The sequence below is a fragment of the Tyto alba genome, unplaced genomic scaffold (assembly GCF_018691265.1).
Source record: "Tyto alba isolate M040663 unplaced genomic scaffold, T.alba_DEE_v4.0 Super-Scaffold_44, whole genome shotgun sequence".
NCBI lineage: Eukaryota > Metazoa > Chordata > Aves > Strigiformes > Tytonidae > Tyto > Tyto alba.
In genome coordinates this window covers 13,027,651-13,055,233 of record NW_024881320.1, presented here as the reverse complement: position 1 = coordinate 13,055,233, position 27,583 = coordinate 13,027,651, and the positions used below count along the sequence as shown (strand labels likewise).

The window sequence follows — 27,583 nt, the reverse complement described above, 5'->3', positions numbered from 1 at the left end:
GTGCTCCCCTGGCTGCTCTGTGGCAGTTAAAAATGACTTCTCATAACTGAAAATATTTTATCATATGGCTACCTTTGTCAGAGAATGGGAAAAAACATGTTGATATTTGAATAGAAGTGCTATGTAAGAAATAAATGGTTGTTACTCTTTGTGGGTATGACTGATTTAGAACTTGCACTGGACAGTAGGCTTAACGCTCTTTGTAATTCATGGTTGAGTTTCTGGTTCCTATTCCTTCGTGTCACTCTGATAGCAAAAAGGAATGTTAGTGCTGATCTTACCAGACACCGGTAGATTTCTCTAATATCAAATTCAGTGGAGTTATGTCAGGAATGAATGTATGTGTACCAGAAATACAAGGAAATGTTTCACATGGGAAATCTAAGTGCTTTTGTGTACTTGGAATTTAAAAACCTCTCTGTGAATGTGATCCCAAGTAGCAGGTAGTAGATATTTGATTAGGGGCAGGGGAACATGAACAATGTGGAGATTTTTATATTCACAAGAGGGAAAAAAAAGTCAGAACTGATGTAGAAATGCAGGACTAGATTTGTAGATAGGTTGTGTTGTGCTTGTTTCTACGAAGGGTAATATATTTATAGATCGGTTTTAGACCAAATGATGCCAAAAGCACTTTGCAGACTGAATATAGAGGTCATATCAGCCACCTCTGGTTAACTATGGTCAACAGAGCAGAGCAATGTTACCTGAGAGTTTAGGACAGAAAGTGATGAAGAATAATGTATTCATTTGAAGAAGAAGAGGTGAACTTAAGTGAGCAGACAACAGTTTAAGCAAGCTGGAATTTAATTCCCCCCAAACACTGCATGGCAGAGGAGGAATCATCCTTCTCATATAGAAAATAAATTTCAGGATAAGTTGATCTGAATACAAGAACTTTGAAACCTATTCTTAAATTGGACTATTTCCCTTACAGGCAAAGCAAATGAAAGGCATTCAGCGAGGGTGGTGGTGGTAGGGGGGGAAGCATAATAATTCAAGCTTGAGTTTGGCTTGCAGAGGAAAAACCATTTGTGTAAAATCAGATTGGTGGTGTTTCACTTTCCTTGAGACTGTAGAATGATGTGTCTTAAATTGCAAGCAGTGGAAGGCAGCACTTTCCATGGCTAGAGTAGCTTCTCATTATTCATAAAATGCCTATAGAAAAAGTGTTGAATGCACAGCAGCACTGGCAGGGGAGGACTGTGAGCAGGGAGAGAAGGACATAATGGAATGTCACTACATTCCTTGTAGTATAATGTGATCTTTCCATTAAATTAACGTTATGCTGTTTGCACAGAAGGAGAGCTAAGATAGAGAGTATTTTTAGGGGACAACAGTCAAGTTAATTAGGCAGCTATATAACTGTCAGCCTTTACATTAAGATCTCAAAAGCAGAGTATGGGGAATGGAGGTAGTAACTATGTTACTTTGGATTCCATTCATTTGGAAAAAGGAGTTACTTGGTGTTATTTGCGAGAACTAGGCTGTGACACTGTTCAGGGTATAGTGGCCTGGAACCTTTTTTCCAGTGTACTTGAGGGAGTGTTTAACTTAATTCCTCAATGATTTACTGATAAAAGGTTTATGTGTCCTCTCTGCTAATCTAAGCGGGTACAAAAGACAGATTCCACAGTCCTTACTGGTATGGGTAGAATATGGCTAGATATTTCATATCTCTTTCTATCAACCTCAGCAGAGTAATCATGGAGTAAGGCACCATTCAAGTGAAACATTGATAGATTTTGGTCTGTAAGCATTTTGCTTCATATACACCTACACAATTTCATCTAAGGGTCAAAAGATGCTTCATAAAATGGTTGTGTTGTATTTGAATTTGTAATCAATAATTTATACACTGCATCCCTTACAAATCGTACCTTTTTAAGAATGATTTTGACTTTTTAGTAACTTTCCTTAATCATAAAAGGCAAATTCCAGCTGTATTACATTGGGCACAAGTTAACAATCCCTATGTTGGAAATAGAGACTGCAAAGCTGTTAGGGTTATTTGTAATGTTTTCTCTGCTGCAATTAAAGTTAAATTGCAGTAAATTACAGAACCCACTGAAGTCTCTGGCCGATCCTAGTCACTGTGAATGCACTCTACTGTGTCTTTGGCCTTGAGCTAATGCCTGTGGCACTTCTGGGAGGGTGAAATCATGTCATTCCTCATCTATTAGAGCAGTCCTTGAACTGCAGTACTTCAGTCTGAAATGTGTTTACTTCAACAGTTTCGACCTTTGTGCTTCATTTCTCTCCTGCAGGTACAACCAATTGTTCCTAGTGATCAGATAGCCGCATTTGTCTTCCATACTGAGGATCCTGATCTGTCCAGGATTCCTAGGTGGCATCATTTGGTCCCTCTGTGTGTCAACATTTCTCTCTCAGTGCTTCAGGAGCCCCATGTTTTTGAACTCTGCTCTGATTCAGTTGATTCCTCTCTCTCCCCTCAAAGCCATACTGCTTGTACCCCTTGAATCTGTTAGCTCTCACTTCAAATAGAGGAAGACTTGCAGCTTTATAAGATAGGAAGTGATCCTCATAGCTAATTGTTTGTCTTGCTGTTTGGGTAGCTATTTATTTTAAGAATAAATGAAGTTGTCTCATAACTATGGCCTAAAAATAAAGGACAGACATTATCTTTTTCACTGGCAAGTTAATGGCAGAAAGTCAAACTTGTCATGTCTGACAGTTTTAGAATACGACTTATACATACAGTTGAATTCTCCCACAACTAGCCCAATACCTTGTGTATTTGTGGTACTGTGTGACCCCAGCTGCCAGGTGCTGCTGGTCATCTTGATCTGTGGTGTGCCAACTGGCTGTGACACAATACTGCAGGTAGTGATTATTATCTCGTGGAGCCTATACACAAAGCATTCCCCACTAAAAATCACACATGAGATCCCAGCGCCAACATTCCCCTCCTGTCACATAACCTACTGCCAGACATATACCTGAATAACAGAAAATAGTAAAGGTCTTCAAGTCTGGTTATTGGTAACCCTTAAGACTAGTACATTCTTGAAGGTGTAATGATGCTGGCAGGTTTGTTGGCTGGCTGGTGATGAATGGTGTGACTGCAATCGGTTCACAGTAGTCAAGCATTACAACCTTAAGCCACAATGTAGTGGCAGTTTGCTACCGACAAAAGTTTTTGCCCAGAATGGACTGAAATAGATGGATTGCAATCCATCTACAGCATAATGACAGCATAACAGTAGGACTGAATTTAAAGAGAGTTTATGTTCCCTTCCTAAAGGTTTTCTAAAGCTGGTATTTACTGCTTTATTTAGTGTTGGTCAGTTATGCCAGAGCTAGAAGTATTTATGACTTTCATACAGTGCATTTATTACATTGACAAAATAATTGGAAATCTGTAGCAGTTGTTTTACAATTAAACCCCAAACATATTCCAGTCCCATTCCATTGTGATGGTTTTAAAAACTTGGAAAATGGTCTCCCTCTAGTTCTGAACCTGTTTTCCAGAGTAAGCAGATTGTTCAAATAAAGGATCTGTTCTGTTGTACAAAGGAAGCCTTTTCTCTAAGAAAGCTTCTTAAATACATAGGACCAGCATAGTATTAGCTTAGAGTGTATGGTTAAAATATTCTGTCCTTTATGCTACTTCACCTTGTTGATACTTTATGTCTTAGGGTTATGTATTTATGCATTCAAGAAAATTCAAGAAATTAAGAGCCTTTGTACTAGAACAGAAACATATTTAACTTTCCTGTTAACACCTGCAGCAGGTGATAGGTTATCTACAGAGATCTAGCACACACTGCTTCAATTTTTTTTTTTTTTTTATTAGGTTACCCTGAAATGTTAGAAATTAATTCCTGGAGTTTGTGTCAGCTAAACTGACAGCAGATCAAAGCTGTGAGACAAATTGCTCATTACAGTTCAGGGAGCCAAATCCTCTGTGCAGACAGCTGTACCATTGCTAGAGGCTTCTCAGGCACTTCACCCACAAGCTCTGCCTCAACAAATGCTGCCATTGTTGGTGAAGCTCATAGGTGGATTTCTGTAAAATAATCTAATTTTAAACTTCCATCAGAAGCATTACTGTGTCTTGGAATTGTTATTTGTTTGGTTGGGTTTTTTTATTGCCACTCTGTTTAGAGATTCTGTCACTATGCAACAGCCTGAACTATAAACAATGATGTTAATCCATGAAAAATGAGAAATTAAACCTTAGGAGGATCCTAGTGATCTCTATCCAGGTTCATCAGATGAAAGCTTTTTTTTTTTTTTTCCCCCCTGGCTTTTCCTAAAAGCTTAGCAGCACAAAATTGTTCAACTTTGCTGTCTGACAGAGATCACTTTTGCTAACAGTGAGCTCACTTCATCTTCTAGTGAAAGCAGATAAAAACAGATATTAAAAACAAAACAAAACAACAACAACAACAAAAAACAAACAAACAAACAAACAAAAACAACAAAAAAAAAACCCACAACCAAACAGGAAAAAAAAAAAAAATCCCAACCAACCAACATCAACAAAACCCAAACAAAAACCAAAACAAGCCTTTTCCAAATAGTTACTTTGCCATTTCCATTAGCTCATCAGAAGTGTTTGAATCCTTCTCTTTTAAGAAAGCTGCTTTCTGTAAAATCTTGTGTTTATATTATTTTTTTTCCCTTCAGGTATCTCACTTTTAGCTGTTTTCCTAAATTAATGTTAGCTTATATTATCTGTGTGAGATCTGAATTGGTGCAAGACAATAATTGGTAAGTCAGAACAAGTTAGCTATGTAGGATAGAGGCTTTGGGGTAAGGCTTTCCAACACCTATTGATTGTAACAGCAAATTGTACGAATGTAAGTCTTTGTGCTATTTTGCTCTGAGGTCAGCTGGAAGACACTATTGCTTGAAAACAGTGATTTAATGGCAGAATGACATACAGCCTTAAAACTAATGGAATACAAAATAGGAAATCAAAACAAAGGCAATGCTTAAGGAGAATGGGCCACAGATGTAATGCAGTCTGTGTGTGCAGCTGGCACGGCTATCACAGAATGCTTCTGAAAATAGCTGTCCTTTGGAAAGTCAAGTTTTGATGGTTTAGCTGTGGCTTATTCCCTTATTTATGTGTCATATGTTAGCAGTTTGGACTGAACTTCTTTTACAAGAAGTGTAGTTTCTAAATATTAATACTTTCTTTAAGTTGCAGATAAAATGGTATAGGGCTTTATTTGCAGATAACCTAGTCAAATCTGTGCCAGACTTGCTGACTAACATAACCTGATGATCCAGCCTACATTAGGTACAAATGAGGGGGGATGTGTGCATGCATGCTAAGTTTTATTATGAATTACAAATACATAATTTTAAAAGGGCATTTTTAATTCAGTATGTTACACCTAAAACCCATGCAGAGCTGTTTGTAGGACCTGGGTATAGACATAAGGGATGTTTTGGACTTTGTATCAAGATTAACAGATACTTTGTAATCTTGCATGAAACACAGCCATTGGGATCCTGTTCTTGACATGCTCATCTGTCTCATGCTTAGCACGGATGAAGTTGGTGCCAGCCAGTCTGTGGATGAACATTCATTCTGCTGTTGCAGCATGGACCGTATTTGTCCCTGTCACAATATGGATTCACTTAGGATCTGTATTTCAGCGGAGAATTTGACCCTTTAACAAAGATATGCTTGAGTGAAATAAAATAGTAGTTCAGAATTTGGTTATCTTTTTGTTTGTAAACTTTGTATTTTCAGTTTACATCAAGAGTATGTGCATTTTTACAGCAACCATTGTATGCTCTTTGTTTATTCTATTTAAAGTGTTATTGGAAAAAATGTTTTAAGAAATATTTAAGCATTTTAATAATTGTAGTCTTCAACTTATATCCAAAAATGCATGTTTGTTTTAGGGAAGCAACAGAAGTGGCTGCCTGGAAAAATAACAGAACTATCAGTCCCATATTGTAACGTGCATGTGGTGGAAAGATGACTTTTTTTTTAGGGCTGGCAGATGCACTCTGTTCATTTTACAGGTCATTAAATTTCTCATTATACAAACTCAATCATCTGAGTTTTTAAAATATGATTCAGACTATCCAAAAGACTAGACAATGTGCAAGATAAATGTAGAAGTTTAAATTTTGAAAAACAAAACATAACTTGAAAAAATTATATATAAATTCCATAATGATCCTACTATATTATTCTCATTGTCTAGCTATTCCATATGGAAGGTTACATTCTGACGTTAGGTGTATCACTGCATGCAGAGTAACACCAAATAAAAGTTTTGTATTTGCCAATCTGCTTAGATTCTGATTAATCTGTCTGCATTCTTAGAGAATCTGTAGCAGTAATTTGTGCATTAGGATATTATCTAGGTTGATGTGGCTAGAAAACTGCATGCTTTTAAAAATGCTTTAAAGTGCTGTGATGATGGAAGAGAATTATGGTTCCTAAACTTCTCTAACACTTCTTTGCAGGATTTTGTTTTTTTCTAGTCGCTGTGTTTTAGCTGTCTTTGGAAAAAAAGCTTCCTTTCCCCTCCCTGAAATGGATGTAATGTTTGTTTGCCAAAAACTCAAGATCTACAGATATCAGCCACCACTTTGGAAAAAAAAAGGGGTTAGTTTTGATAACTATTTAGCCTGAGTAATAACTCACTTAAATTCCTTACTTGGAAAGCAATCTGTTAGCACAGCTCTCCTCCACACAAGTTTCCTCAGGAAAGCCATAGATGGGAGGAAGTGATGTTTAATCAGCTGAGCTTTCTGTTAATGTTGGATTTCCATTATTTTCTTCTACAGAACCATGAGTCACAGTGACCCCAGAATAACAACATTTAGAGTGCCACTAGTGAGCTGGGAAGATACAAGTGAAACAATTGCTTTAACAAGCTCAGGTTTAATCTTTCCCTATATATTTGACATTTTCTTCTCCAACCACAGTATTGCTGTCCAGTCTTTCCAGCACCTTCAGGCTGCTGTTACATGAGGTTTAGATATTACTTAGCAAAAAACAGCTATGAAACAGAACACATTAGCTTAAGCATTTATCCTAAGACACTGCTATTTCACTAGAATGTGTCATAGTCCCACAGCTAATTCTAGACTATCCACATGGATTGTCCAGAAATTAGATTACTGACCTATCCCTAAGACTTCTCAGACCTTTAAAGTATGTAGTCTTTCACACTGACTAAGGCTATGCTAGGCTTTATAACTTCTTATGAAACTAGGTATATGGACCAAATAAATTGTGTACTGCAACAGTGCTTTGGTAAGTATGTGTGTTCATGTGACTGAATGCTTCTTGGCTTATTTCTGAGTAAATCAATCTATAATTGGAGAAGTCCAAGATGGATCTCTTCTGCACAATCCTGAATAGGATACCCTCGGTCTTCAGAATAGGAAGAAAGTTAATTACTAAGAGGCTTTTTAAAGTTTTACTGTGAAAGTGGTTCAGTAATGTCCATTCTTTTTACTGTGCCAAAGTAAAACATATGATAGAGATGAAGATTATTGGCTTATTTTTGTGTCCTGTGACTAAAAATACAAGCAAAAATCACCATGGCTATTCCAGTTATTCACAGCTTTTCTCTAGAGAAGGATCACGGTAAAACACATTATAGCATATTAATTGTAAGCAAATATGGTCATGCAGTCTGAAATTACAATCAATTATAGTGTTTTAGACCTCTGGTTATCACAGTTCTAGCTCTTCAGTTGCCTACACACAAGCACCTTCTTGTACTTAATTTACTGCCATCTGAGGGTACCCAATTTTAATCACAGAAATAATTACTATATTTTGTACCTCTTTGACTTTGTTACTTTGTATCAAAATAAATGTTTGACTGTAAAGTTTGAAGTTTTGCAGATGCTATTTGTGAGCAACCAGTTTCACAGAGCTCTGGAAGCTACGACATTTAATCGAAAAAACTTGTGTGTGGCATTGCTATTCTCAGCCTCCATTGGTCCTGCCTATCCTCTTTAAGAACTGTTTCTGAAAATCACCTTGTCCTTATATGCAGGGCGTGAACCACTTGTGGGTTTGGCTGACCAGAGATCGGAGCTTAGTCCACTCTGAGGCTTCTAACGAATCGCTGTTCACATCAGATGGCTTGTAGGCTTTGTCTATGTGGGAAGAAATAAGTATATTTCATCAGGTTGAGACCTTCTAGAAGTAAGTGCTCGATAGACACAAAGCTAGTTCATGTGATTAGGAACTTAACATCCAGTAATTTGACTCCAAGTACCAGAAAAATCCTCTAAGCCTTTTTTTTTTTCTTTAAATACTCAAATACAGGTGGATGCAATCAATTCTAATAAACCTTACTAACGTAAACTATCAGGTGTTCTGAGAGAGACATCAGTAAAGCAAAATGACCCACATAAAGCAGGTAATTTTGAACTCAACTTTATTGCATGAAAGAAATTTTCTAAAAGTAGTATGATAGTAACTGTCTCAGAGCTTCAGATAGTTCTTGGGAGTGATCCACTATACGTTCTGTTTACAAGGCAAAGCTGGGCTTGCTTATGCATACCCAATTCCTTCAAGAGGTGAATTTAACTGTAATTAGTTGTTCACTTCTACCAATAGTTTTCCTGTCCCTATGCCAACTGAAACCTTTTTTTATTTCTTAAGATCAAGGGAGTTCTGAGATCTAGTTTGTTTGAAATAATGTCCTTTAGAAAGCACATCCAGCTCTTTCATTCCTGTGAGCCTGGCATCCTTGGCCAGCTGTTGTTTGAGAAAATTGTGCCAGGAAGCCTGTCATATTGTATTTTTCAATGTGTTTTTCTTTGTTGTTGGGGGTCTAACATGATTTTAGAACTTACAAAAAAAATGTTCTCTTAACAGTCTTTGCAGGATGAGATTTTTTTATTTATCAACAAAAGCAGTAGGAGTGTTGTAAGTTTGCTCCCAGGATCTCGCAGAGAATGCATTTCTGTGGGAATGGATGCAGTGATGATGATGGTTTTGGCCCAAAATCCATTTATTTGCCAAGTGGGCTACATCAACTTAAGAAAAAAGACTCCAAAGCTAGTTTTGTTTACCTCAGGCTGTATAGCATATCCCACTGTGTTGTTTGCATTATGTTGCCACTTGGAATTTTTTTCCATTGTAGGTCTGACAGTGAAATAGGAAGTAGCTCATCTCTGAGATATTTTTTTTTTCTGGGCCAATGATGGTACTTTTAGTAGAAGTCGGCTCTGTTCCACTGAAAAAGTAAATAACTTCTTAGGTATGTCATCACTTTAATAAGACCTATTAAAAAAAATATTCCTGGGGGGAAGAATTGTGTTATTGAATTTTCAATCATTTTTAAATTCTAGCTAATGTGACTGTGGTTTTAGAGAACAAAGACACTCCATTTGCTGGATTGAGCCTTCGTTGCCACCCTGTCTTTTCTGTCTGCTGCATAGAGGTTAGACATAATCAGCATTGGCGGGACCGGAATGACGTACTACTCATATGTGGAGGACTTGGTCTGTGCATGAGTTTAATGCATAAGCTAGGCAGGAGAGGAAGGAGGGTTTAGTTACTGCTAGGGAAAGAGTGTATCTCAAAAACACAGTTTACTAGTTAAAAATCACTGAGATATCGACATCTTTCTAAACTGACTGATTTTTTAAACTTTTTGGACTTTTTATTTTTGAGGCCTGTATTTTTGCTGATTCTCATTGTACCTCTGTGAAACACTTTAAGCTATTCAGGTGGCACAGGGTAGTGTGAAGATTATTACACAATGTGTACTTTGTCTCAGGTTCCTGAGCCAGGTTAGTATTTTACAGACCTTTGCCATTGCCAGCTGAAGTAACTCCTGACTATAAGGACCTGTGAGAAAGCAGAAGGTCTTAGAAGAATTAGTGCTTACCTACAGGCCCCCCAGATGCTGCTTCCTTGGTGCTGTGAAACTTAGTTTCTACTAGACAATAAAATTTAATCTCAAGCTAAACTTCTACTGTGAATCAGGATAAAGCAGATGATCACTGTCAGACACCTTGTGAAGAGTTCACCAACAGGTCAGTTGAGCCAGTTATCTCAGCATATTTGCTATGAATCTAGATGCAGGATTCTAGAGATGGAAAATGGCTACTCAGCTTCCCTTCAAGAACAAATCTAACCAAAAGTCACATCAGAGTGAAATTTCTCTTACTCAACCCATAAAATAGACAGATTGCCCTCTCACATATAAGTGCCAAGACTTTAAAAGGAACTGTTTGAAGATCTTAACATCCATGAGGATTTGCGATAAGACACAGAAAAAGGCAGAGGGCAAGGTGTCAACAGCACATCTGAAATCCATGTTAACTTCAGTGCTCAGCATCCACATGAAGAACATTTGTGGAATGTTAAACTAAAGCACGGTTGTGGAAAAAGGAGGTTCAGATATTTGCCACCTCCAATGTTCTTCAGCAACAAATGCTGTAAGATTTAGTCAGACTGTGGGAGGGGATCTGGGACTTCCAGACTAAGACACAAGCTTTTGGCTTCACAGACCTGCTTGCAATACCCTGCTCTTCCTGTATATGTTGTATGTGACCAGGGACAAGTCACTTACCTTGCTCTACCTTCATTCATCAGATATACAAAGAGGATAATACCACACTCCTACTTGACAAGAATGTTGTGATTGATGTATTAAAGCTGGTACACCGCTAAGCTACTACAGTAATGGGGACCATGTAGGTATTATAGATATAGGCTTTGGAGTCTTCACTGCTATGAGATGCTGTTGTAGTCCCTCCATCTCTGCCTAGCCAGAAGTCTGTCCCATCCATCACACTCAGAGCCAGTCATGCTTAGCTACACGTTTGTGACCTACAGGTGTGAGTATTACTACTCATATCTGGGAATGAAGCCAAAGGAGAGGTAAGGTCTTGCTCTGTTTTATTAACACACTGATAAGAATAAGTGCTGTGTTTTAAACTTAAATAATTCCTAAATTGGAGTTTAGTAAATGGAAGCCAGCATGGGAGAATCCATGGAAGTTCAAAAGGAAACAGGAGGTCTTAGGGGTGGGTTTTTTGTGTTTCACTTTTTTTTTTTTTCCGGATCCCTGAGTAATGATAGGATAATTTGAAATTCAAACAACATAATAAAGCGTTAACAGTTTTCACAGCTGAGAACAGTGAACAGTGGCCAAAAACAACCGTTGGCTTCTGCATGCACTGCTTGTTTACTGAACTGATATCCTTCACCATCTTTTTTTTTTTTTTGTTCTGTAAGAGAAGTGCTTTGATTGTTCTTAACATGGCTGTGTTTTAGTTTTGTGGTAATTTTCAACATTGGTGTTCTTTGTCCTCTACCAGGTGGCAGTCATCATACTTTTTATTCCCTGGTTTTTATTGATTTGGTCAAAAGTAATTAAAGAGATAATTTGTTCTCAATTACATTTCCTTGAATTTCCTGAGGCTGGTAACTCTGCTCTCCAGCTGTGTCTTCCCCCAACTCCTTCTCAAATTAACTTTGTTCTCACTATGAAATAAAACAGTAACATGTTCTTGTTTTGTTTGTTGCTGTTGGATTGAATAGAGGCTCTGTGCTGTAGCAGATATTGATCTGATAATTTTATTAGGTATTTCTGCCTTGGTTCATGAACTTTCATGTTTTTAGCATAGCATTCCAATAAGAAAACTGGTGTTAGACTAGCAGAAGTAAGAAACTAATTTTTTAGATAAGTTTGTAGATGTTTCTGATTTCTGAGTGTCCTTTGTGCCTAAAGAGTTCTTTTCAGCACTTTTGTAATCTACTTTAAACTCTACTCCATTCAAGAAAGAAGTAAAAACTATTGCGGTGCAAAAGGGTTTTCTTTTTTTTTCAGTTTAACATAGATTACATTAATTTCTCATGGAATGGATTTTTGGCAATCCAGAATGTTTTTGGAACATTTGGTTTTCTGGAAGAAGATTTGATGAGAACATTTGTAATTCTGACTTCAGTAGGGGAAAATATCTAGAAAATATTAGCTAAGGCTGAGTAATATTATCATTGCCAGTATGCAACCAAAAATGTGAATAAAAGACTTTGGGAGTATTGCATACACCTAAATTACTGGCGTGTTGCCCAGAGGCCATGTAAATGACAGAAACAGAAAAGAGTAATATAAGGAGTATAGAGAGATACCATACAGAAGTGATAATATTTTTTGCTTGCTTATTTGCATTGACTTTCAAGGACACATTTCAAATTTTTCAAATCATCTTAATGAAAAGAGTTTATAGAGACTATAAAGATGACAGCTCAAATAATATAGTTGCTTGAGGGGTTAAAGTAACTGTGAGATAAATGCACTGACAACAATGGTATTACAACGGAGATTAATTTGATCCAAGTATTTTACAAAACTTACAAACTTATCAGAATTAGATAAATACTCTTCAAAGACAAGAAAATAAAGAGGATTTCCCCAAGGAATATGAGAAATGGACGGAAATTGATGGACGAAACAATACCAAGCTATTTAAGATGGTTTTGTTATGAAAACAGTTTTTCTGTACATAGAGTTTCCATCACTATAGTATCTGAATACTTCATAGATGTTAATGAAAGAGAAGTGTTATTTTTCCCATTTCAGAAACAGGGAGCAGAGGCACAATGGGCTGTAGAGTTTGTACTAAAATTCACTGTAGTAAAAAAAAAAAAAAGGGCTTCTGTTAGCTGGGATAAGGTATTAAATGTTTTATTTAGAATGTCAGAGGAAATCTCTGACAGAGGTGAAATTGAATCTACTTATTCCAAATTTCATTCTCATGCCTTGACTAGCAGACAGCCTTTCTCCCACTTTTCAGCTGTCTCCTTCCATTTTCCTGATATGTCTATATTGACACTAATGTGTTCATTGGAGCGCATTAAAACTACCCATGGTAAAACAGTGGGATGAGTGCCCCTTGCCAATGATATCAGGACCATTTCTGACCAGAGACCAAGAACAGAAGCTGCTGCAATAGCTCTTATCAGTTGCTTCCCTTAGCAACAGAGATTCTCAACTGCAAAATGCATTGCATTATTGATATGGTACAGCACAACTTTAACAAATCAGATAACTTGTCTTTGACGCTGATGTGTATTTATATCTGCAGATTTAGTTGTGTCTTTTTTTTTTTTTTTAACCTGAAGCACTAAAATAGTATTACTCTTAAAGAAATCTAAATTTTCTGCAATGTGTTCTCAGTGAAGTCCTTTGCCTCAGTCTCTTGTGTTTAATTGAAAATTCTCTTTTGGTCCTGATGTCTGTTCCATGTTCCCACTTTCTAGTGAAAGGGCAGAAAGGATCAGTATTGAGCAGTAGCAGTAAAAGAAGAAATAGGGGAAAAAAAAAATCCTGAGTACTTGGCTAGAAAACTGGCTTTAAAATTCAACATCTAGTGTCCCACCTGCAGAACAGCAGTAGTCATCTCTATGTAGTGTTTCACAAAAGCTTTCTAAATATTTTTGTAAAATTAAAAATTATATTTCACCAGGTTGATTTTGCATTTGGATGACTAAATGTTGGCTTGTGATGAGGCTATGCTGATTTATTTTCATCAAAACACATTCACAATTTGCAAATGTAATCATAATGCTCCTATTTGAGTGATATATTAGAAGGAAGAAGAGTGCAGTAGGTGTGTCAGTCTGCTATTTTTGACAATAACATATAAAGTTAATGAGTTACCCAGAATGAAAGAACTTTAGGAATTGAAAAGGAAATGAGTTCTTTAGCCAGCTTAAACAAAAAAATTTGAAAATGTACAACCTAAAAGCATGCTTATTGTACCTCAATTCTCCATCTATAGCTGACATACACCACCAACTCAGACTTATTTCCACAAAAAGATTTGGAGAAGAATGTTGGAAATTCTCAAAACTTACAGGATAACACCTGGAAAGATGACAGGTGTATGAAATGGAAAGAGTGTTTAACAAAAAAGGTTTTGTCAGAGTTGAACTATTTTTAATTTCCAGAATTATTTAAAAGATAAAGTCTAAGTATTTGGGAATTGTTAGGATAAAATCTAGAGTCTGCAGGCAGTGGTTCTTGACTGAAACAAGCTATTCAAAAGAATTTGTTTATCCAGAAATACTTTAAGATCCTCCAGTTTTCTTTCTAAAGATGAAGAGGACAAAGAGCTGGCTAAGGCAGTAAGCAGGAGTGCCAGGGCTTTCTGGGGGCGTTAGCAGCCGCCTGTGGTAGCACTGAAAGGGGTCACCCCCAAGCCTGCGGGAGCTGAGCTAGAGGATCAGGTGGCATCGAGCTCCACCTACTGCAATATTGCTGTAGTTCATTTTGCTTAGAGCTGCTGGATGTGATCTCAAGAAAAACGACCATAATAATTTTCATGGAAAACTTTTGGGTCATTTCCTCATGTAATCTCACTCTAAGATGACGTTTCGTATATATTACCTTATGATTTTTTTTTTGTTGTTTTTTAAAATTGTTTCTTACACATGGAGTTGTATGAAATTTTGTTACATCGCTATAATGAAAGAAGAAATAATCACTGAAACAGGCCTTTTGATGGCTTAAAAGCAAATTAGATTACTATGATGAAAGTCTTCATAAGTTGGGAACACTAAAAAAAAACAACTACCAGTGCAACACCCAGACTCCAAAGATTGTTCAGACTGTTATGATAATATACTGTTGAGTTTAACAAATTAGATATACCAGTATTGGTTTATCTCAGTTTTTTATATCTGCACTGCAAATTAAAAAGAGGGAGTTCTACTTTTCTATAATTATGTACTGTTACCATTTTGAGCTCATATTGCATGTTTTCAATATATGACATTGTAATGAAAGATAATGTTATAGCAAAGGAAGCTATTCCCTTCTGTTCCCTGTGATAAGCTAATTGAATCACATTTATCAGTGCCTGTGTGGTGTGTATGATACCTCTGTCCCTGAGCAACTGTGCAAAGGTTAGGTAGGCTCACAGCTCTTTTTTCTTTCCTCGTGAACTGGCAGAGCTGGCTGGCCAGAGGTAGGATGCAGGGAAATGTTGCACCTGAGAACTTTTCTTCAGTGCTCTATGGCGTTAAACACTTGACATGAATATAGATAAATGGCTCCAGACAGTATAGCAGTGGTCAGTGTACTGGTCTTTTCAAGCCATTGAAACCTTAGGGCTATACTCTTCCTTCCCTTTAAGTTATTCTGAGACACACTGAAATTGGTTTTAATCATGTAATTAACAGTATCGCCAGCTGTAAAAGCAATGGTACCTGGCTGTTGTCAACATTTTGCTGCTTCTGAAAGAAACCCCAATAGTGTCAGGAGCAAAGCAGACTGGAAATTTTCCTGGTTCTGGAGTGTAAGATGCTTCTGCTCAAAGTCCAAATCAGATTTCTTTGAGCTTTCTCTTTAAATTACAGATATGTGCAATTTAAAAAAAAAGTCCCACCGGTGTCAGTCTGCTGCAGCAGGGATGATGAGAAAACTGACACAAGTTTATGGGTTTTGGTTTTGTTGCTTATTGTGCTATGGGATGATGCTGTGGTGTTTAGCATTACAGATACAAATAGACATGCAATGCAGAGAAGGTAGCCATATGGAAATAGTAACAGAAAAGGAGAAAGAAGATTGAAGGATGTACAAATACTTACAATTTCTTGGATTTTTCATTGTACTCTCAAAAAAAGTGTGCCCTGATATAAATTAAATATTGCCCAAAATATGAAAACTTCTCCAATTTTAAAACCAAACTGTTTCTGAATCAGCTTCTCTGAAGATGTTTCGCCTACAAAGTCTTCTGTTCCATCCATCTGGCACCTTTCTACCTTTAAGAGTACTCTGAAATTTGAAGGGTAAATCAGAGGGAATAAATAATTATTTGTTTTTTAGTATTATTTATGTTCTGGATAGATCATTTGTGTTCATGAACAAAAAGGAATGTAGTTACAAATACTTTAGACTTCTTATGCTGGAATTTTTTTTTTTTTCTTAAAGGGTTTTGTTTGGCAACTCATTTTACATATAAAGACATTTAGTATTCAGAATCTACTTCTTTCTACAACTTGTTAAAATAAATATCTGATCTCTGGTAAAAATATACCAAATATTGATGATTCAATTTATGTAATGACAAATACTTAATTTTCATTTTCCCTGAAGTTCGGTGTAACAGACTCTCCCTACTGAATGCAATCCCCAGTAACCTCCTCTGATTAGCATTTCCTACAGGTGAAGCATGGATGCCCAGGCAGGCTGTAAAATGACTCCTCTCTTGTTCAGTACATGAATGAGGTTTTCTCAGTCGCTGAGGCAGGCTCTCAGGTTCCTTGGCTGCCCTCTGTAAGACTTGTGCTCCTGAGCAGTGTCACTTTGCCACCTGTCTCTGCTGCTGACCAGGCTTGGCCAAGTGCACCCCAATTGCATGAAACAGTGCCGCCTTCAGTCTTCCCTTTGACATTTCATTAGTTCATCCTTATACTCTGGCTGCAGAAAATCTTCTTTCCATTCCAGCTACTTTGCTCTTAGTACCATTTCTGGGTTTGGGTTTGCTTCCCACCGCCCCCTAGTTTTCCACTTGTTTGTGGGCTGCCTCAGTCGTTATATTAGAACATTGGTGTTTGCAGTTCTTCAGTGAGCGTAGATACTGTTCCTTACACTTTGAACCTTTGTTCTGCTGAAATGTTACATAGGAACATAAATTTGGAAAGAATTTTGTGCCTTCTCAGGTCAAGATTCCTACAAACAAAATGCTCTGCTCTTAAGTTGTTTTTTTTTAGATACTTGAATCTTTGCTCTGTTGTGCAAAAGCTATACAGCATAGAAAGTATTTCATCTGCAGCTCTGAGTCTCCTGTGCAGCCTTTTTTGTACATTGGCTCTACCCTGACTATATGGGTGAAACTTGCTAGGGCCTCCAGTTTTGCTTTGTTTTGCTGGGAACCAATAAATGAGCTCTTTGATCTGAAACTAGTGCAGAAAGGAATTAGTGTTTTCATATCCTTTTAGCCTGATCACCATACACTGCTGAGTGATCTAAAGTCTTTCGTTAATCTACATATACATTTTTTTTTAATATGTCTTCCTTCCACTTGAATAAACTGATGGTTGAAGGAGTTCTGAAAGTGAGTTTGTGTTTGACTTCGGGGCTTTTTATGAGGCTGTGCCTTCCTTGTGGGTGAAAGCACAGACCCAAGAGTAGTGGTCTATCACAGCATGTATCTTCAGGGAAGAGCAATTACAGGTAAGTAATTTTCTATTCCTGGTTCTGGAAATTGGATTTTCTTTTTACATTAGGCACAGTAGTCTATATAACAGTCTTCCAAGAGAAAAGTAAAATTTTCTAAGCATTTAAGCATAGTAATTTAGAAAGCATGTATGCGTTTGCACAGTAGCTTGTCAGCAGGTACTTCATATGAGAATCTATTTGTGCACCATAGTTACTTAGTGACATTTCGAGGTTTTTTACAATAGAAAAGCCATTATTTTTGCTTTCATTTGCATGTCTGTAGAAAAATTTATTTGTACCATCTAATTTTGAAAATTATGACCTGCTATATTATGGGTAACTAGCAGTCTTTCAAATATGGTTACATGGTTTTGTTCATTTCTTAGGAACCAGTGAAAAAAGATGTACAGGAAAAACCACCCAAAGAAGTGGCTGAGGTTACTACTAACAAGTACTCTTTCAATCTAGAGGTAAGACTACTGGTGAAGTTTTGATTCAAAATGAAGTTAAAGGCAGCAACAGTCACACAACATGTTTTAATTATTTCTATAGATATGTTTGCTGAATTCAAGTTTTAAAGCCTTACTGTACATAAGGAACTAGCCTTTTGCTGACTGATGAACATTTCATAGGTTTTATCTAGTAAAACTCCTCATGAATGTATCAGCAAAAATCACTTATGAGTGAAAGGTAGGGTTCTGTTGGAATTTGGTAAAAGCAGTGTTCTGGAAATTCAGTTTAGCTGTGTTATTCCATGTGTCAATTCTAGAAGACTGACCTTTAAACTATATTACAGTTTAGCACAGAAATGACTAATACATTCAAAAATACTTTTCAGTTCAAAAATTTATATTTTTATTGAAGTACAGAGGTCAATATTGCACATCCTCAGATCTCAGAAACCTGAAGCTGAAAGGGCTGTTCTTTTGGGTGTTATGTAGAGCTGCAGAAACTAACAGTTGTTGAAGATCTAGCCTATACCTACTAATTCAGTCTTTTCCTGGTGTGACCCTAACCTACAATTTTAAATATTGAAAGTCCTGGAGATAATTTTACTTAAATGCCACTTTTTGGACAGCACAGAGTAGTTACCAGGGTGAGCCTGTTCCAGTTCGTCCAGAACCACCCAAGTGTATGTTCTATTTGGTGTGTACTTAGGTCTGTCATACAGCAACACAGAGTTACAGTGGTTATCTATCCCTAAGAAATTCAAGCCTTGTAATATGTAAATAAAATGTTAGGATTAAAATACCTTTTCATTTCTCTGTATGCATTTAACTATTTACCTGAATTTTATTTGCCAATCCAGAAAAAATATTTTGTTTTTCATCAGAAGTTGTCTTTGTTAGCTTATTTAAAATCTGATGCATCTCCTTTCTCTTTAGAACAAAACTAATTTTCAGGCAGGTGATTTGCTCATATTATGTTTTTTATAAAAGAGAAGAATAAAATGTAAACAAAAGAGAAAGAATGGCACATTTACAATTATATGAAAGCTGACAACTAATACTAATGATTTTTTTAAATTATTTTTTTAGTTTTTCTTTAAGAAAGAAAGCACACGTGTTAGCCTGAGTTTAGCATTCAATAGTATCTCACCTATCACAAAACAATATTTAATTTTCTTTTTTATCTAACTCAGTCAGATTTGTTGGAAGCTAACAAAGTTGAAAAGTAAGATGTGCCATGGAAGTCCTGCTAAAAGGTGCAGCTGTGCCAGCTGTTTTCCTGGAAGAAGCACTCTGGCTTGAATACCAGAAACATTCCACCAACTCATAAATTTATCGTTTTTTTTTTCTTTTCAGTTCTCATTTACAATTATTATTTTTATCTCATTAAAAAGAAGCCTTTTATATCGTTTGCACTTTCCAGAATGTTCTCAAAGTTAAAAAAAAAAAAAACAAAACACAAAGAAAAGGTAAAGTATGCAGCTCAACCTTATCATAGAAGTTGTTGTCCATACAGAGCACCAATTGTTTCCGCAATCAAAATCAATACACTCAGATGTGCATAAAGATTTGAAATAAGAGTTGCAACCTCTCTTGAGGAGGTGAGCGTTTTTCTCTACAGATCCAACTGAGATCTGCAATATCCTGTTGCTTACTTGGCCAGGTGAATAATATAGGATCAGCTTTATTTCCTTTACTGGGAATTTATTTTTCTGGACACCTTAGGACACTTATGAAATGTACAGAACTGCCTGGAGAAATACCTTAGGCTGCACCTCAGTCTCTGCACACTAGCATTATACCTCCCAATGGATAGCAATCTAGCCATGCACTTTTTGCACATTGAACACTGCCTCAGCTGCATATTTTATTACCTAAAGCATACAAAACCACTGCATGTGCACAGCATGCAATCAGAATTCTATGAAATTGATGTGGCTGTTCTCTGGAAACCCCAAGGGTACTTCTAAGCCAGGTCTAGTTCAACAACAAATGTAAGCTTTCATCTCCCGTGTATTTCAGTTCCATAGTTGCTCAGAATATAAAAATGTTGCAGGCATTTTGAAAAATGTACTAAGTAGGTGATTTTAATTCCCTTATGTAAAATTGTTGACCTGGTTTGTATACTCTTAAAAAGTAAAAGCGAAAAAATAATAAAACCATTATGTTCTATGCTCCAAAACCAGCTATGTCTGCAGAGCTTTCTGTATTGTTTTGTTCTTTACAAATGTCAACCTCCTTGTTTTGAGTCTGAAATTGTTTCTGGGTTGGGACTTCTAAAAGATTTCTCCCCCATGCATGCTTTTTGTAGTTTGCTAATGTATAAGCACTCATCGCAGTCATTCCTTACGTCTAGGCCATTGAACAATCTTTTCTTCCTGTCTCAAAGTTTAATTCAGTTCATGGGTGCTTAACTGCCTGTAAGATCTCTGCCAAACTTGAAGTCAGCTAATGAGTTAAAAGCTGTTGGAACACATGTACACATGGGCACGCACAGCAATGTCATACAAAACTTGTTTACATGCTTGTGAAATGATAGTGCTGTCCCAGATGATGACCATCTCTGGAAATATTTGGTAGTTAAAACTGAACCCTGAGACTGCACATACCTTCTTTATGCTAAACTCTTCTTAATAACATAATATTTATTTTCAGTTTGATCACTTCCAGTCTGATCCACTGGAACCAGTGAAGAGGCTCTACCCATTTAGAGAAACAGGAAAGGAGCTGAGGACTCTTAGTAAAGCTCTAGCTCACACAAGGTAAGGGAATCCAGAGCACACAGAAATGGGCCAGTCAAGGCTAAAGGAATCTTTGGTTCTGCAGTGACAGCAGTTGGATTATAAGTGAAATAATCAACTGTACTAACAACTTAGAAAAGGTGTTTTACAGTTCTTCCTTTACAGGCTTTGTGTATGCTCAAAATGTTGTCAGTGCTGTCTGAGGAATGATTAATAACTCTGTTTATATCAATACTATATGGTTTTAGTGTTCTTTATATTGTTACCTGTTTGCATGACACAGTGCTGTACCAAGATTTGGTAATAAAGTAGTCAAAAATGAGCAATGTCCATTATGTGATGGAAAATTACAATGAAAATATCTACTGCTGTTATAGAAATACCTGCATGGACTCATTTGGGATACACCAACTTGCATCTCAGGAAGATGCTGATATGGAATAGATTTTTGTGCTCCATGTTTTGATGGGTAGTGAGCTGTTATAATAAGACATGGATATGGGATCCTGTATACATTTTAGTCATCTGAGTTTGGACAGCAACCATTATTTTATGGTACTGACTACAGAAAGTATCTGGGTGTGCATGCTTTTCCTAGAAAATATCTTCTATCGCCACTAGACACAGTAAGTTTCTGTCCTAGCAGGACATTTCTTATTGTCTCATTTGAAAAAAAACAAAACATAAAAAAAAAAACAAAACAAAACAAAAAAAAAAAACCAGGGTGGCCTATTGGGAATAGTCTTTAGCAAAGAGTACTCTCCCATTTAAACACTCATACTCCTAAATGTACTTAGTCTGTGTTGTCACCCATGTTTCACCATTGTCACTGCAGGTGGTGCTTAAGTTGACAAGATTGAGGCTTCAGTGTGCTTTTCTGTTGCAATCACACATTCTGATTGCACTCCAAACTTGCCTACGGAGACCATTCACTCTGTTTGCTCACTATTATCTTAAACAGTTGCTAAACAGCATAATAAGCCTTGCAGTAGGTGACTCTAGGGTTTTCTAAATTTTCCTGGAACCTTCTAGCTTTCTTTATATGAGTGTTAAGTTAAGAAATGTGATTCATTTGCAACTGAAACAGCAGTACAAAAAGATGATTTATGTTTGGCAAGGTTTAGTTACAGCCTGCTGCAAATAAAACTGACAAATTACCATTGCCAGTCCCAGCAGGGTACAGATTACACAAGTGTTTATAAGGTTCCTAGACTTTAAGTCTTTGAAGAGTGTTCACTTGATAAAAATAATTGAATTAAAGCAAGCAGCAATAAGACAGACATGTATATAAAAACTTAATAGTACTTTAAATCTAAGCAAATATAGCAGTCAAGAGAACACGTGATATTGCATTAGCGTAATATATCGAAGACAAATTAAGCTCTTCCATTGTCTGTCTGAGACCGCAACTGCATAAAACTGAAGGAAGTTAGAGAAAAGTAGCTTCTCTACATGTAGAGAATTGGAGAGAACTGTAGAGGAATTGGAACTTTACATTTCACAATAATGTAGTGGTTTTTAATATTCCCAAATTTTTACATCAGAGCAATTTCTAAATTTTATACTAGCTACTCATGTTAACATTAAATTTCACATTCCTCCCTTTTATCCTTCTCTGTCCCCAATTACTTTTATTATTCACTTTGTTAGTTCACTTTTAGTGACTTTTCACTTGATAAACTCAGGTGAAAATAGTAGTAAACCACAAACGAAATAAATGCTGTGTACTTTGAAGGTTGGATAAGCCATTTTAGTAAAGCATGACTTGGTTTTGCTGTAAATGCACTGTTAGTTATGTTTGACTGCCTGCATTCATTGTTCATTGCTAAATTTCAGTGGGATTGTCTCCCTGAGGTCAAGTTAAAGTTCTTTTGATGATAACCTGCCAAAGATCAGTTTACTTCTTGATATACGAGTTGCAGGTGCTTGGAGCTTACTTTTGGTTGCTTTACATTCTTTATTTGCAAATTAGTAGAACAAACAATAGTTGCAAGTGTTCTGTAGGATGAATATTACCATCACAATTGGTACTAAAAGGCCTGACTTTTAAAACCTTAGCAAATTGATTTGTAGCCATTTGGATGAAGCAAGCTGGAGATTCATTACAATTTACAGTTTGAACAAATGAAGTGTCAAGGTACTAATCCTAACTCTTGGCTAGGCAGCGAACTTTTTACATACCTTCATGCAAATCATTTGACCCCTCTACAATTCTGTGAAATAAATTGTAAATTTTAAGCAACCTATCTGAACTAAACTCACGGCAGAAATATAAAGCTTTTGAATTGATATGGATGTCAGAGTATAAATGAGAATAGTTTTTGTTACTAAAAGCAAAAAAAATATATCTTTTTCTTCTACATATAGGGTATATTTTTTTCTTACCATCCTCATTCAAATTATTTTTAAAATTTTTAATTGTCTTATATCTTATGCTTCTAGGGATGTTAGTATGATAAATCTTACAATCCTAGCACTCCAGTACATGCAAGCATCCTCTAATTAATCTCTGCAGCACTGCTATATTAGGTAGATAAATATTATTACTCTTATAAGTAAATTATGAAAGTCAAATTGGGGATGTAAGATTAATTATCACTGGAACATCTACAATTGGAGCTTGGATGTCTCAGGTACGTAAATGCCTTACTTATTCTTCTAGTCATCAGTAATGCCTCTGTTCCTCTGACTTATTTTTATTTTCAAAATTGGCCTACTAAATTAGAAGCTCCAGGGAAAGACTTCTTAAGAGATCCAGCCCATTACTCTGGGTGAGAGCAGTTGTTTGCTATCACAAATGAAGTGTTTAGTCTAGCCTACTTTCAACTGAAGACATTTCTGTTTCCTGTACATTATAATAAATGCAGATTTGCCTTCCACTGAATTTTTAATGGTAATGCAATCTGCAAAATTATGTTAAATGTAGATTTTTAATGATGTGAATAGATGTGATCCTAATGTGTTGTGATGCTCTGTATTTTCTCTGAGTGATTAAAACCCCAGATTTTAGTCTTTCATCCCTTCTCACCTCCAAAAGCCAATACACCTAAAGGGACAAACAAGATTATATTCCTTTATGTACATACAGCAGAATTGCCTGTTATGTCCTGATCAGTTGTACCTGCACCACACACGCAGAGGATAGCAATGATGTGCAATTGTTGTTAAATATTTAATTTGGTTTGCAGAATCCTTCCTACGGCCGGTGCGAAAGATGCAAAGAACCCAACTCCTCTTTAATATCCCAAGCAGAGTTGGAAGTGCTGATAAGTAAGACAATACCTACCTGTTAAAGCATCTCCAACTCTGCCATCTTCTAGTCCCCTAAATTTAATTCACAGTTGCATTCGAAACTAACTTCATGTGATTTTAAATGTCTGGGTGGAAACATTTCTCACCACAAGTTTTCCATGGCAATGGAAACAGATGGAAGATGAAGAAAGGGAATACTTAATCTTGTGCTATTGCACGAATAAATGTATATTTACTTTTTACATTTACAGTAAATTCTATGTTTACATACATTTGTTTTTTGAAGATCAGAAATTTAACATGGTCAGGGCGTAGTCAAGGCTGCTTAGTACACTCAGGAGAAATGTGTCTTTTTGCTCTTGTGTAGGCAATGCTCACTTTAACACTAGTTTCTAGAAAGCACTGTTGTATGAATATATGCTCAAATGAAGTTTGCCTGTCATATTGTGTAATACCACACATTCTTTATATTGTAATCCCAGTAGGGATCCTGTAACACACCTAAAATGATTTATTGTATTTACTGTGGCAATTAAATCATGAATCCCACATATTTTATATTATTTAAGAAGTGAAATATGATAATGAGCTATAATGACCATGAAGAAATTTGCTTGAGAAAAGTCAAACAGAGTTTTGAAATAGGAATTCACTTTCTCTAATGCTTTACTAAATGTACAGTAACCAAATATCCCAGTATGCAGAAAAACATCCAACAGACTTTATATCTGGAAATCAAAAGTATATATTAACGGATTTTTAATTTTTTATTGTGTTGCATAAATCTGGAAATCCTTTGAGTGTCATTGTATGACCTTTTAACAAAGAAAATGTACCAGCCATTCATCTTGAATGTTTCCACAATATTACTTTGACTAAATCTGCACACAGAAAAAAGAATAGCAAGAAGAGCAAAGAAATCAAACCCACAGACTTTTAAACAAAATATTGAGTTACAAAGTTGCAGGAAAAGATAAAGTGAGAATGACTACACTGCTGGTTTGGATCACAGGACATGTCAGCAATACTTCTTAGTAACAATTCCAGACTGTGGAAAAGGAGTTATTTTAGAGGAAAGAAGCAGAGTGGAAAATGCAAGAAAGAAAGAAGAAAACTGGATTTTTCTTCTCCAGAGCAGCAACTTTTAGTTTCATTTAAAGCAGTCAGGCTAGCAGAGCAGCATGCTAATACTTACTACAGGGAGTCGGTGAATTCAAATGACCTTTTGTGGATTTGTTTTTTGCTGCTTTTCCTCCTCCTGATTGAAAAGGAACACGCAGCAGTTGTCTTAATTGGACATTAATTGATACATATTCACAGGAAGTAGTGCCTGTGATCTTGCTGCCTGTTTGTATGAAAGAGTATAATGGAACAAACTGTGAGGAAGTTTTTTAATGATCACAATGACCTAGCACAGCAGTATGAATTTTTAAATTATCTCAAAAATGTTTGAAGAGTCATTACTGGAACAGACTTAGCTGCATTCATAAAGCTTTAATATTCTGCCTTGCACATTAAAAGTGTAATTAAACTGAAGATAAACCTTATAATTATGACCTCATGCCTCCTTTCAGTAATATTCTCTTATACTTCCTTGAGTCCTCATCATGATATAAAAGAGGATGACAGAACGCAGAGGTTGCTCAAACTACTCATCTTTCAAAACTATCAGTCACTACTCCCAAGTAGAAAGTTGTATCAGCTTTTCCCTACTGATAAGTTGTACCCAGTCACTTTAGGGAGATACCTGTCAGCTCTCAGATACCATTTTACCTAAACACAGCATTAAAATGTAGAAAGGAATTTGCTTATCTTTGTGCAGCATAAAATGAAAAACCATTTGGGAAATCTGTAGATAATGATCATTCATCTTCTTTTGTAGATCAATACATCTTACTTCCATTGGAGATTGCCCGTGTAGACACAAAGTAGCTCTGACTTACTTGACTAAGTACTTCCCAATGTTGGGATCAGTGGGTGGGTGGAATGCAGTATGGCAGAAAAGACACCACCTTTGTCCTTAGGCATTCAAATATGTTTAGCTTTTAGCTAAGAATTACGTTTTCATTTCTATTACTACTCTTACTAAACCTAACCAAACTCAGGAAGCACAGACCCTTTGAAATGACATTCAGCTCTGACGGAGATCCTTTCTTCCTGCTTTGTACCAATCACATCTGTAAACAGGATCCAGAAATAATGTTAAGTAATCCAGACTCTCATGAGGATGTGTTGTATGAGAACCAAGAAAGCAGAAGTCTTTATAACTAACAAATTGTAGAAAGATGTAGGAACGGTTACACAGCGAAAGAGATTACCAAAGCATTGGAATCCTGTAGTTGTTAATCCATAATAAAAAGCAGGTTGCCATAAATCACTTATGTAGAGTAACTCTGTCCACCAGGACCATGCAAGTCTACTGGAAATACTCCTGTTAATCATCGCCACAAAAATAATGCTTGAAAATAAGCATATTGCTTCAAATGAGGCTAGCAGAAAATACTTGTTTGTGTGTGAAAAGGAGGTAGGAAGGGTGATAGAAACTGGAAACTGTGCAGTGACAGTCCTCTAAGCATAGGTGCCTGTGTAAAAATGACAAGTTGTAGTCATCCTCAGCCAATGACATCTGGGAATCCACAGCTTTGAGCTACATGCTCAGAAGGGAAGTGTCCATGCCATTCCATGAGCCAGTCAAGCATTTACTTGCAAAAAGTGCATGTTAAATCTCTGTGTTGTATTTCCCATAGTTTGAAGAAAATGGCTCTCATTGCATCTGTCTCACTGTGCTGTGTTAGTTAAATAAAACTAAATGTCAAACTGCTGGCAGTTTAACAGTATTCAACTGGCTGCTTTTTATGTTTTAAATTAGAAACTGGATGGCTCTTTAAAATGGTTCAAGTTTCCTGAAGGCAGATCTCTCAAAGTCACTCTGCATGCAGAAAGCCCAACCTCTCCTAATGCATTCTTTATGCCTGCAACAACAGTTAGACTGTTACCAGAAGAGCAGTTTCTCCTACTACTTTTCCTACTAGTGGCTGTGTAGCTGACTTTAATACAAAACCTTTTAAATTTTTTGTTTGAAATGGCAGCTACTACTGGAATATTTTAAATGGCAAGAAGTGTGGTGGTTTTGGAGTTTTAGTTATGACCTGGTCTGTCCTTACCAGTGAATCAATATGATCCCCTTCTAATGTACGCAGGTAACAAAAAAGTTGTTAGTGTATAGACATTGTGGAAAGTTGGCATTCCTTAATTCATATGGTTTGCTGGAAGATACAGTAGAGTCTGTAAAAGCAGGGAGGAGAGGCAATGCAGAGTTAAGAAGCAAAGAAGAGACTGAGGCAGTACTGAGAAGGTGAAATGTTTATCTGCCAATATTAATTTCCAATGTATTTAATACTTCATAATGTCAGTTGCTTGGAAACCAGTGTTTTGTGCCCTTTTGCTGCTTGGCAGAAATCACTCTAATTGGCATGTTTCTAGCCCTGTCGCTGCTGGCAGTTTCCAGCATGGTTTTTTTTTTTCCAGAAGCAAAAACTTTCTTTTACATGAGTGATGGCTCACATTAATTAGACAGCAGTCATGGGCAAAGACAACCATTTAAGTGTACGGATATATGAATCATTACCTCTATCATCAGTCACTGGAAAGACTGCTATTGCCATCAACATCTCTGCCTTTCCAGGCTGTTTGTTTGAGTCTCAATCTCTTTTCCTTTTGTGCAAAAATACGATTATTTATGTTTGAAATTTTGTAAGTGGAAATAGCTCATTGCTTATCAGATTTTACTATCTATCTAAACACAACAATCTAATCTCATGTATTATGATACAAAATGACACATTGTCACTGAATATTTGAACAATGCTAACATTTGAAATGGGTTTTCCATTATTTAGTAGTAAAATTTCATTGTTCTGTAAATACATTTGTGTGCTAAGACAAGACACTAAATTTTGAGGAGTGGTTTCTACTTTCACATGAAAATCCTGAACCA

General features: G+C 36.4%; 1 protein-coding gene across 1 annotated transcript in view; it reads left to right on the top strand.

Annotated features, from left to right (window-relative positions):
- CCDC60 (coiled-coil domain containing 60) overlaps positions 1-27,583 on the top strand; it is a 63,838-nt gene that overhangs the window by 8,743 nt on the left and 27,512 nt on the right. Inside the window, exons 2-3 of the mRNA XM_033001456.2 lie at positions 17,531-17,614; positions 20,249-20,355. Coding sequence (XP_032857347.2) covers positions 17,531-17,614; positions 20,249-20,355 — 191 coding nt within the window. The remainder of the gene's footprint in view (positions 1-17,530; positions 17,615-20,248; positions 20,356-27,583) is intronic.